General features: G+C 40.2%; 1 protein-coding gene across 1 annotated transcript; it reads right to left on the bottom strand.

Annotated features, from left to right (window-relative positions):
• Window positions 1–6,400: 6,400 nt before the first annotated feature.
• LOC105033230 (transcription factor MYB3-like) lies at window positions 6,401–9,788 on the bottom strand. The gene is made up of 3 exons (XM_010907937.4): window positions 9,523–9,788; window positions 7,645–7,774; window positions 6,401–7,273 (listed from the first exon to the last, which is right to left on the bottom strand). The coding sequence occupies exons 1-3, from the start codon at window positions 9,665–9,667 to the stop codon at window positions 6,733–6,735; spliced, it is 816 nt and encodes a 271-aa protein (XP_010906239.2). The 5' UTR covers window positions 9,668–9,788; the 3' UTR covers window positions 6,401–6,732.
• Between the last annotated feature and the right edge of the window lie 3,198 nt (window positions 9,789–12,986).

Here is a 12,986-nt window from a genome sequence, read left to right as displayed (position 1 = left end):
GTTATTGCTCTTGAGAACAGTTTTCGAGAATTTAAGGAGATGTTGTTTTGCAACTCATACAGTCTTTATTAAGAATGGAGCTCGAGGGGTTGCAGAATGATGTTCTTGAGGAGGCAATCCAGAGATGGCCCCTGAAACCACCCAAGATTTGCCATGTGGTGAGTCGGGATAAGTTTCGAAGCATGCTTCATGAGTGGTCCCACACAGCTTGATCAGATAACGGTGTGAGGGTCATGCAATCTACCATTTCAGAGCTAGCCAAGTGGTGCAATTTGGTGCTTCGAGGAATGGATCCACACCATCGGTGGCCTATATAAACGGACCATCTATCCAATGGGATCTCCTGCTATCTGACTATCAATCGCTCTTTCGTTATTATAGTTGTCAGGAAAATATTCCCTCTTCTTTGCCTAGTAGCTATGAGCTATCCCCATCCATCATCAAGCTGGTAGTCCAGAGAAAGATGGGCTCCTTAAGCAGGGGGTTCTCATCCAAGAGGGCAAGGCCTGCCCTGTCAAAGCTTTCTATTCCTAGCATAGCGCTACCTCTCCCCCAAGCACTAGATGGGTCGGTGAGGCCCAGGCTGGACCTTCCTGTGCTTGTGGAGCTCACCAGGACCACAAACTAGGCTTTCGTCGAGGCTAGACTCGGATGTGTTGAGGAGTTCAAAGCCTGAGGAGACTTTGAAGATGAGATCGTCAGGGCATCTTCGGCTGGGTTCATCCAAAGCTTCGTGAAGATGAGATCGTTAGGGCATCTTCGGCTGGGTTCATCCAAAGCTTCGAGAATTGCAAGGCCCATATTAAGAAGATGGTCTCAAAGCTGGACCTGAGGTGGCTTTGCCCTGGCAACAGTGATGAGGAGGTTGGAGCATTCTTTTTAGATGAGGTTTAGGTCCTCATCTTTTTGAATTTGCTTTTGATCCCTTTACCTCGGTGAAGTTCTGTAATAAAATGTTTATTCATGAAAAATATGTATTTTACTATATGTACCTCTCATTCGAAGCTTTCACTTCTCTATGATGTCGGTGTGATCAGCTTTTGGCCTTCATCAAGGGCTCAGATGGCACTGATAGATCGGCTGAATTAATTCTATGCTTGAGTTGAAATCTTGATATTATCTGAAGCTTCTGCTTCATCTGCATGTGATGAATGGACTTTTGGAAGTCTCGGATTCGCGTGTGTGGCAAGCATCGAATGCTGACTGGTGTTGCATCACTTTTGTGAATCAGAGAAGATGATTCATCTCGATATTACATAGTCAGGAGCCGCACAATTCAAAGGTCTAGTGGGGCTTACATTTAATACTGGTATCTGTTCTCCAAGAAGCATAGCTTTTTGGGTCATTAAGGTGGCGATGTCTGTCGTGCAGCTAGTGGGATATTTGAATTCACTTGGGCCTACCCCTTCTATAAATGGAGGCTCTGCTAATTGGGGCTGGTATCGTCCTTGATTGTTTTCTTCAATTTTATGGTGGAGCTGCCTTGTCCAGTGTTGGAGGTTCACTAGCATTTTTCTTTGGCTTGAGAAACCTTCTACCCTCCAATTAGTCACAGTAGGCTTTGACGGAGTGCTTCAGTGGGCGTTCCGCTTTGGTATGAGAGATATTGAAAAATTTTGCTGCTTTGGTTTAGAGGTCATGGAGGCAACCATCTAGGCTCTTAGATGCCCTATCCTCCATGGTTAGGTTTTGGACCTTTCTAAAAAGGTTGCTTCTTTTACCTAGAGCTACTTTTGGCCTTCCTTGGAAATGTGTGGTGAAGGCGAGTGTGATTCCAAAAGGGAAGTGCCTCATGCCATCATTGATGCTCTTCTAAGGAGGCCGATGAGTGTCATCGAATGGGGGTCCCATGTTCTCCATTCGGGAATGCATCATCCTGATGCCTAGCTCATGCTCTAAGGCTGTTGGTCGAGCAATTTTGATCCTTTCTTCTTTCTTTATTGCAACAAGCTCCACTCGATTGAAATGTAATGAACCTTCTAAATAAAAATACTTTTACATTGAGGTCATTTCTCCTCATTGTTTTAAGATGAGTCGACTCTTCTGTTGTAGTCATCGCCAACTGCCGCTAGCAGTATAGGATTTTCAAGGGCCTAATCCCTATTGGCTCAGTGGACCATGTGGCTATAATGAGCTATTTGTAGCTACAGTAGATCATGTTGATGGCTATAGTGGGTTGTCTCGGCTATAATAGGCCGTGTGGCTATAATGAACCATCGTGACTTCAGTGGATCATGTTGACGGCTACAGTGGACCGTCTCGACTATAATGGACCACGTGGCTATAGTGAGCCATCTGTGGCTATAGTGGGCCATGTCGATAGCTATAATGGACTGTCTTGACTATGGTGGGTCATTCGTGACTACAATAGACCATCCGTAGCTATAGTGGGCTATGTCAGTTATAGTAGGCCGCATGATTATAGTGGGCCATCTATGGCTATAGTAGATCATGTTGATGGCTATAGCAGGCTATCTTAGCTATAGTGGATCATATGGCTATAGTAGATCATGTTGATCATCACAGTAGACTGTCTCGACTATAGTAGGCCATGTGGCTACAGTGAGCCATCCGTGACTATAGTGGGTCACTTTGACGGCTATACTGAGCCATCTTAACTATAGTAGGCCACGTTGAGCTTTTTGATGGTAGGGCTTCTACATCAAGAGAATCTCAGGGAGCTTCTTGCTCTCTTCTAGGCACTGAGTTTTGTGAGGTTCGAGGCTTCATCCGCATGCAAAGACCAATAGAGGGCCTGATTATCCAATTGGACTGTCACGTGCCATATGAACCTTCCAAGGCTACTTTCAAGGATATCATTGCTGGGGCCTTGTATCGCTTGGCGTGGCCTTTGCTCCAGTCTCTTCTTTTCTATGTCGGCTGGCAATTTTATCCTTTAGACAATATTATAAATACAGTGTCAGAGAGATTTTTATTACAAATAAAAAGTATATTTACATCGGCATTGGCTATCATCTATAATGCGATGATGGCACTAGTGAGCTCCCCTAAAAGTTAAGAAGAAGAGTGATGCCCCTTGATGCACTGCTCCTTTTATCTCCCCACCTATATCTCCTGCCCCCCATGCCTCCAGTAGGAGTAGAGATGGTATTGATGATGCCAGCCGTTGGTCGATTGTCGTTGTTTTCCTCATTGGGGCTCGATTGTGCCACTTTTGTACGTACTTGCCGAGGTAGCTTCTGGGGATCAAGACTTCAATCTTGTTCTTGAGTTGGTGGCACTCTTCGACATCATGATCATGGTTACGGTGGAAGTGATAGTACCTCCTCCTACTCTTGTCTGAGGGAGACTTCATTGGTCCAGGATGCCATAAATATCCTTAGTCCTCGATCTCCATCAGGATCTCAGATTGTTGGGTAGATGGAGTGTAGCTGTTGAATCATCAGAAGGGACTTCTCAGGCGATAGCTCTTTCAAGGCCAGAAAGGTTCACTCTTGATCCATGCCATCTGGGGATCCTCCCAACTCCTCTTCTTACCAGAGATCTTCTATCCTTCTACCTGCCTACGGAGCTCTCGAGCTTTCTCTATCTAGATATATTTCTTGGCTCAGGCCAGCAGGTCGGCATAGTCCCTCAAAAATTTTTTATCAAGAGAAAAGGTGAGGCGCTCATTCTGCAAGCCTCACTTGAGCACTGATATGGCCACCGACTGATCGAGATTCTGCACCTCAAGTTTGGCAGTATTGAAGCATGCAACATAGTAGCACAGTAACTCACCCTCTTCTTGGTAGAGAGAGGAGGTTGTCGAAGTTTCAAAGCTGGGGTCGGTGGCTGTAAAGTGGATAATGAATAGCCTACCAAGCTGTTCAAATGAATAGATAGATCCTAGCTAGAGTCCAGAATACCACGCCTGCACTAACTTTCTGAGGATGGTTGGGAAGGCGTAGCACAAGAGAGCGTCTGAAGTGTCTTGAAGCGTCATAAGGGTTCTATAACCCTATAGATGATTGAGAGAATCTGAGGAACCGTCATGTGGCTCCAGCTAAAGTATCTTGAACTGACTTGTGATTGATTCTTCTAGAATGGCCTAGGTGAATCATAGCCGAGAGTTGAAGTCGAGGCCATCACTGCTCCAGTGAGGCGCAATCTAGACTTCACCAAAATGACGCTCAGTGTCCCGAACTTTCTTCTTGAGCTCCTCCTCATGCCATGATCTCCTAGGCTTAGGGTAATAGGCTAAGATCAAATCACCAACGGAGGAAGAGTTTTCTTGCTATACCTCTCCCTTTAAGCTTTGACGGGAAGGCGAATGAGCCAGAATGGCGATGGAGTGGCATGAACGCCACCAAAGGGAGGGTCCTGAACTCTGGGATCGAGACTGCCGGCTAAGATGGGAAGGAGCTGGTCAAGGATTCAGTTCCACAGGCTGTCACTGCTACTCCATCACCTATTAGAACCATTGTATAGCATTGGCCAGTGTCTGGATCTAGTGAGCCAAAGCTTTAGACAACGGTGGATCTATTATGGTTGGAGGTTATACCGCCATGAATCCATGGGTAGTGCTGCTCCAGCTACAGTGGATGGATTGGCGGTGGAAGGTGACGAAGTTTTATGCTCTCATCTGTACCATAATTCTCTTTTCTCTTAGAAGGGCCTGATATCCTTTCTCTAGCGCTAATCTATTACTGCAAGACTCCAGTGGACGCTGATATAACTGGAGTTGGACGTCGGTCAGGATCTGCGATACTGGAGGGTACCTACAAAGGAAGTCCACACTCAGCAAGGATGTTTCAATAAGAGACCCTCCAATGCTTAAGTTAGCCAAAGTTTTAAAAATAGTGGAGAGAAAAGATTATAAGGTTGGAGTGAACTTGCTTTAGCTTATCTTATCTTTGTGTCCCCTTCATACCTTTTTTATTTGGAGATTGAGCCCATAGGCTGCTAGTCGGAATCTGTATTTGTTAGATCTAGTTCTGTAGGTCGGTAAGTCATATTCTGGCCTTCGTTATGAGAGAAATCTCTTTCATTTTTCTGTAGCGAGATTGTTAGTCATGGATGTCAGGTGCAGGCTTCACCTACATGGTTTAGCTACAGAGGTGATGTCTGGGTTCACAGCTAGTGTGATCTCATCACATCATCTTAGGTACATTCTTTGGAGGATTGGTTTCGCTCGACGAGTCTCTGCCGTAATAATATTTGATCTTTCAATTATTTCTTGCATGTTAATGTATATTATTCCCATCCAAATATGATTTGATCAGACTACTTACATGGGTGAACAGTGATCAGCTAATTTTACTTGGAATGCTCAGTTGAACTGCTCAGATGAACAAATCTGCTTAAAGCTGTGTCTAACTCGAAAATAAAAGAGAGAATATGGAAGGCTGCCGGATTTTATTTGGCAAGGGACCTTCGATGCTCAGGTTAGGCAAGAATTTTGAAGAACAATGAGGCTTGAGAAAAAATAAGAATTAGTATTTAAAAAAAAAAAGAGAGCACATGTAAGTGTAGCCAGAGGCCGCGAGGTTTCACTATACAGATCATGCATTAATAATCTTGAGCCGAGCCATAATGGCCGTCTCTTGGGCAAACTTTAATGGCCTTTATGGACTATTTAATGGAAGGCCATGTGGTGAGCTTTCATTAGCTGTTAGATTACGCCAACTGAGGTCGGATTCGAGGCATATCATATGCTAATTTTAGTAAATAAAAATAAGTCAGACGTTACATTAATTGGTAACCATGGGAGATGCCTTGGCCATACTTGATAGCAGACTGTCTTGAAACTATGGGCGAAATAGGAAGAAAAATTGGAGAGCACAAGTCGCATGGCAGACCTGGGCAGTATCTACAGAATGATACTTCTTCTTTGCACTACAACAAGTATTTTAAAAGAAAAAATTAAAGAAAACGATGACCAAAGACATTACCATCATTTGATTGAGGATGTGAACCGACAGAGGATACAAGATTGGGTTAGGGAGACTGAGCAGTGGAGTGGGTTACGTAGGAGCGGGCCATCGAAGAACAAAAGAACAAAGGCCCGTCGTTACATTTATTCCGTTTGTCTCGGTCAAACGAGTGCATGGTTCTATTGCATCAAGATTTGCTTGAAGTTTATAGTACCGGATGATGGCGATATTTTATCGGTCCTAATTCATTGGATGGAACGCATGACCTACCATGCTTCATCTGGACTGCATAGCTTGACGTTGAAAAAGCTCTTTTTAAAAAAAAAAAAAATTATATTGCATCCAGGTTTTTTTTTGGGATAAAGAGCATCACTCTTGATTCATTAAATAAAAACTTACAACCACAAGTACATAAGATCTGCTCCATATATTAAGATACTATAGTAGTCAAAGCAAACGTAATTTAAATACATAACGAGACGATCCACCCGTAACTCTATGCAAAACACAAGATAGATTTACACACATTATAAATTTCGCATCCTTGTTGAGCACTCAAGTGAGAACATATTGCATCCAGATTAGGCTATCACTTTGTGAATAAGAGTGAGAAATGGTGGAGAAGAAGTGTGTATTTAGACCATTTGGCCATATAATAAGCCAAAAAATCATCATATGGTGGGTCCACAACTGCAGGCCACTAGGAGGAATCAAGCTCTTCTTTTTTTTTAACTTCCGATGTAGCCTAAAATGAGGTAAAACGCCTGGATAAAGGTTAAATAATGATATTAATCATTATTCTTCGGGAATAATTTACGCTTGTTTGTTCATGCCCATAAGCTAAAACAAATCACTTCACTTAGTGAAAAAAATATAATTCATAGTCCTGACAACCAATGAACTGGTCAAAATCATCAAACTCTAATGGATTACACATAGCCTGTGGGTCCAAAGACCCCTGACTGTTTACTCCGCAAAGATCATTCTTGATGGGCTCCTGGCAACCATCTTGATGCGTCATGCCATAATCTTCTACTCCCAGCTCACTGCCACTGCTTCCACCCTCGTTCCCCTCAACATCCAGCATCGACGTGAAGTCAAAGAGCTGCTCAACGTCAAATTCGGACACAGGCAAGTCAACCCATGAGCTTACCAACTCGTCATTGTTTTCCGGGAGCCAAGCATCGAAGTGCTCCTCCGAGATTGTTGGCTTGAACCCCTGCATTGGTCCGAGAGGATTGTTTGATGGGTGAGAATGGCCATGAACACCCTCATGTTTCGTGTTCAGCTTAAGGTTTAGATCATCGATCGTTAATGTCTGTTTGCTCAAGTGAGTATTCCAGTGGTTCTTTATCTCGTTGTCTGTCCGGCCAGGCAATCTTCCAGCAATTAGAGACCATCTACAATACGAGTACAAGGTGATTAGATTTCAAAGCATGCATGCTTTTTTTTTTCAACAACAAAAGGTGGTATGCTACTTCATGTGTTCCAAGCTCAGAAAGATTCGCCGAGCTATGTAACTCTGCTAATGAGCCCCACAATGCGTACAGCATATACTCGGTGTAACCCGGGCCCGGTGAAGGCGTGTAGAAAGTCCAAGCACTGGACCATGTCTTCCAACCCAACTGCACGACATGTAACATGCCATCACTTGACCCGTGATACACCGAGTATCATGTGGGCCAACTACCAGCCTTTCAACCTTTATCAGACGGGTGACAACTCGTATGATTGTGTGATCGAAGTGATGGTAGAGGGTTCCAAGGAATACCTGTTGCCCAGGAGGTTGTGGAGTCGAATAATGAGATCCTCTTCATCTTCAGATATATTCCCTCTTTTTATCCCAGGCCTCAGATAGTTCAGCCATCTCAACCTGCAGCTCTTCCCACACCTATTAAGCCCTGCCAATAGAAAAGAAATGCTACCAAATTATTATTACACCCAAGATCTTCATCAATATCTCTTACTGCTTTACCATTGTGTGCAAGAAAGCATGGCATCGATCTCTGGTATTTTCCAAATAACAGAAAAGTTGAGAGTTCATACTAAGTGCTCACTTCTCACAGCAGTGCAAAAGATCATGTCTGCTTTTCAGCATATATGTTGGGAAACTAATTAATAAAATTGTGTACAATAGGGAGTAAAAAGTAGGGGAAAAAAATGAAGAGAAATGAAAGGTTGGTTATGTATAAGAAGTAAACAGTCACTGAAATTGAAAGAAGTCTCGTAGAAACTATGGAAAAGGACAAACAAGGACATATAATAAAACTAGCAGAGAATTTTAATGAGATTTAATATTGTTGTTTAACCTTTATGCAGGCTTGTTACCTTATTTTAGGCTTTAATTTATTCAAAGTTCAAAGAAAAGAAGTGTTTGGGTTCCTTTTGGTGGCCTAGAGTTGTGGACCCACCACATGATGGTCTTTGGGTTTTTCCAACCTCCGGTCTGATTCTGAAAACGATATTAAAAATGACAACTAAATAAAAGGAACGGTTTTTTACCATATGCCATCACATTTGATGTAATGAGATATTTACTTTTTAGTATGACTACATTTCTGAGTTAAGAAAAAAAGACTTGCACTGGCCACAAAGGAAATCAAAAATTCACCATATATGAAAGACAGCTTAATTTTTTAATTTAGTTGATTAGTACTAATTACTTAGAAGATAAACTTATTATTTTTATGGAAAAGCTTTTCCAGTTTTCCAACGAAATTTGCAGAATGAACTATTATTAATGCAGCATGCTGCAATATTTCAAAGATTTCAAGTCAAATAGATATATTGCCAATAAATCTGCAAGCAATACATAGCCCTCAGCAGCTTTTCCTTTCGTACCTTTTCCTTTTCCCCATCAGTTTAAAGCTTCGAAATAAAACTGAGCCTGTGACTCAGTGTTCTTAATTATGAACTCCTTTCATGGCTTCTCACGCTAGCTTCAGTCTCTATTAATTTCTCTCTCATCATTTTTTTTTCGATCTCGAAACAATAAATTTGGTAACAACACATGACTTGCCTAATTTCCTATAGTTTACTCAAAAATCAAGTTAAAATTCTAACCTCTTCTCAATACTCGCAGTGCATACAAAAAAGAAAACAAAATAGAAGTAAATGAAAAAGGGGACCCGTCCACTAGAATCAATTTAAGGAGCAATCTATAATGTACATGAAAGCTTGCTCGCGGGTGTGTAGACTAGCAGTAGCAATCAAAAGATTTTATGGATAACGAAAGCCTTCTAAATGCTCTCAACAAATACTTAACAGAAATATTCTTAATTATCTGCGTCACTTAATTTATAAAATCAGAAATAAGAATTGCCAAAATAAATTACCCGACTTCCAGAGTCTGGCAGCTAAGGACCATTAATTGCAGCTGTACTTCATACTTACTATGTCCCTTACCCTTTTGTCACTCTTTATCCTTTTGTTATTTAGGTATGTATTTATTCTCTATCTGAGGTCCTCTAATGATTATTTGGATCTATCCCACACGAGTCATTAGAAAAGGAAAAAAAAAAAAAAGAAGAATAAGAAATGAATAAAAAGATAGCTCTCCTTCCAAACAAACTTCTGTGAAGAAATGGAGAGAAAGGGAGAGCGTGGGGGGGTGTTGGGGTGTGGCGAGAGAGAGAGAGAGAGAGCAGACCAGCTTTGGCAGGGAGAGTTCTCCACTTCTTGTCACCATGAGTTCTAATGTAGTCTACAAGTTTCTGGTCCTCCTCAGCAGTCCATGCCCCTTTGTTTACCATCACCACCCCCTTCTTCCCTACTCTCTCTGTCTTCTTCACCATCTCTTTAGCTGTTAACTATACTGCTCTTCCACTGAAGTACACTGGAATGAACTACACCACTCCTTGTGAAGTGCAATCTATGGGCTTATTGGCCAAGTATATGAAACTAAAGGGAGAGGAGGACAATAATGCAAGTATGGAGACAAAGGACCATCCCATCCTCTCTCTTTATAATGCTACTCTTCACATGCGTATCTAACCCCCCTTCCCCAACAGCCACCCAAAGGGCCCCAGTTCCATGAGGTTAGAACGTGTGGTGAGGGTTGGACGTGAGACTAATCTTGGATTATAAAACCTCAAAAGTGTAATAAGCTTTGCACATGGAACCTCTCAACTATGAAAAAATATTCATTGCAACGGTGGTATTACCTCAAATCTATAACAAATCAATGAAAATCTTTATATTTTATCGATTATCGTATATTTTATTGGTTGCAATGGATAATACTTCACGTCACTACTCCTTTGTATTTCACTCATTTTCAATTATTAATTGATTTATTAAACGGTGATGTGGTATCATCCTTACAATAAAAATTTGCCCATCAACTATCAAGAATACTGAAGGTTTCAATAAGACCAACGTCTCTGGATAAGGTACTCCGAAGAGAAACCACTGTATACGATAATATAGCTCTGTACCATTTTTATTTGAAAATAAACTAATGGCTTTTATAATATTTATCATTTGCGTTCATGGGAGGAGGCATAAAAAATTCAAAAGAATAACTCCATACAAATCTCATCAAGTTATTTCTTCAGCTGGTAATAAAATTTTGAGTTTATGGGAATAAAAATAAAAATAGATATCATGATAGACAGAAGGTAGATAATGATTTGTTTTCTAGAAATTCATTGTAACGGCCTTTGCTTTTCAAACCTTGCGCATCGTATGACTTAATTTCATGTGATGCAAAGAATTTAAAAGTTGGAGAATAAATTAATTGGCAATTCTGCGGAGACTGATTTGACTTGTGTCTCCATTACAAAAGGTGAGGATGTTCTACATGATAAGTAATATTGGGAGGGGGTTTTAGGTAAAGAGCTGGAATTGCGTCATGGGCTGGCTGGCTCAAGCCGGTAGCTGGAATGAGCCGCAATTACTCATGTCGCAGCACCCTGCGATTCGCATGTCTCAAATTTTTGGAGAGCTATTCAAATGATTTCAAAGTTGTAACTAATTCCACAGTCCTTGTCATGCACTTCAAATGGATCACTTCCCCAAGTTTTGGAAATTCCAATTCAGAGGGCCATCAAATTTTCTGCACTGTGACTGCAAAAACTGACAGCAGTAAGTTATTGGCAGTCTAACAACTTTCAAAATTTTATGTTATGTCCATGATAAATAATTGTTTTGCATGTAAACAATTGCCAATTGAATAACATGCGAAATTTCATATTATCTCCATGCGAGATTATTTTATTGCACGTATTGAATAGAAGAAAATTATTTGCATGAAACATGAATCCAAAAAATCCTCATTAAAATGGAGGCTGCATGATGCTGTGGTTCTTGAGAGGGTGACAGATCCTCTCTCTCTCTCTCTCTCACACACACACACATGCACACATTAAAGAAGAAAAAGACTTCCACCAAAAAAAAAAATTCCACCATAAAAAAAAAAAAAGAAAAGAAAGAAAAGGACGAGACAGGTTACAGAAGCTTCATTAAGAAAACGAAGGGATCCAAGGAAAATTATGCAAAAAGATAGTAGGTAAAGAGAAGATGCTGCAGTCAAAATAGACTGAAAGAAAATAAATTACATCATGTTAGAAAATCTTGATAAGAGCGTTTAAAATGCAAGAGATGTTTTGGGACTGGTGACTAACAAACAAAGAAGTGTCTTTTTTTTTTTAATTCAGAACCATTTGCCAGATTAGTGTCCAATTGAGAGAAACTTTATTATTCCTTTCCCTCCAATTAAACCAGTATATTGCACGGATTGGAGAGTCCCCTGCTGCTCTAAAATTTGCCAGCTATGATTTCAGTCTCTAATTAAACTGCATGTTTTTTTCGATAACTTTGTTAAGAATCTCAATGTGCAGGCCAAGCTAAGGGAAAATAGACAAGTAATAAGGTGGTGGAGATCTTCTACGACTCAAGTTGTAGGAAATTGAGTGTATATGTACTTAACTTTTCAATACATGCAGTGTCTAGCTCTAGGTCTTCTATTACATAGAGTATAAATCATAGCAGTTATCCAGGTCCAAGATCAGTAAAAATTTGATGACTTGAATATTCTAGAGGAATACTGAAGTAATATTTTTTTTGGGTAATAATACTAAAGTAATATTTGAAATATATCACCCGCACACACTAAAAAAGAAAGGTTACATGATTGATGTGTAACCTCTTGATTGGCTCAATGGTTATTTCTTTGTACCTAAATCCATATAGTATCTTATCAAATAACTAATTACATCCGCATACTTAACTTATTGGTATGAAATTTTCATATTAATTATACCATGGTATTGCTCATGTGAGTCACCTAAGCATGTATTTAATCCCCTATTAATTATGTACTATTGGATAGATCTTGTATCCTATGCAAGGAAAAAAATCTAAACATCTTTCAACTAGTCTTCTTGGATAGTGTCTTAGGTTATTACATCAAACCATTTCAACAAATCATTTGAGTAAAAGCACCACATAATAATGAGATCAATTATCCTTTTTTCTTTGATTTTGCTCCTGAAGATTATTTTACTATATAGAACTTCTACTAATTGAACCGAACTAGTAAAAATCATCCTTTTGTTCTGGTGATGGCAAGGTGGACTTTGGAAGATAGTTGGAGATTTATTCATTAAGGGTTGATTCAATGGCATAAGATACTAGAGAGATCAATCAGACTAGGCTTAATTGTTAATCCTGATATATTTTGATATATGATAATTGTTAATTAAAGGTGATAAATGGTAAAACCATCCGGACATTTTTGACCTATTGGTGGATTGGATTGGGTTAATGTTAACCTCAACCTCACCTAATCTTAACCTGCTGATTATCCCCCAACATGAAACGACATATGGTTGCCAATGTGCAGATAGGATAATTACAAAGATACATACACAAACACCCACATGCATACCAAATTTAGATATAAAGACATCTAAACTCCAATGCAGCAAGAATTTGGGTGCGTTTTCAAAAATCCAAAGCCAACTCATAGGTTGTGCATTGGCTTTTAGATCCAAATCTAGATGATTCTAGACACTATGGTTTTCCTTATTATTAAAAAATCAAAGACATCAATGTGATGTCGGTTTCCTCCATCGTTTTGCCAAAAAAAAAAAAAAAATCAAAGACATCAAA

Source organism: Elaeis guineensis, chromosome 11 (genome assembly GCF_000442705.2).
Source record: "Elaeis guineensis isolate ETL-2024a chromosome 11, EG11, whole genome shotgun sequence".
Classification (NCBI taxonomy): domain Eukaryota; kingdom Viridiplantae; phylum Streptophyta; class Magnoliopsida; order Arecales; family Arecaceae; genus Elaeis; species Elaeis guineensis.
The sequence above is the reverse complement of the archived record's forward strand: the minus strand, read 5'-3'. Positions and strand labels throughout refer to the sequence as shown.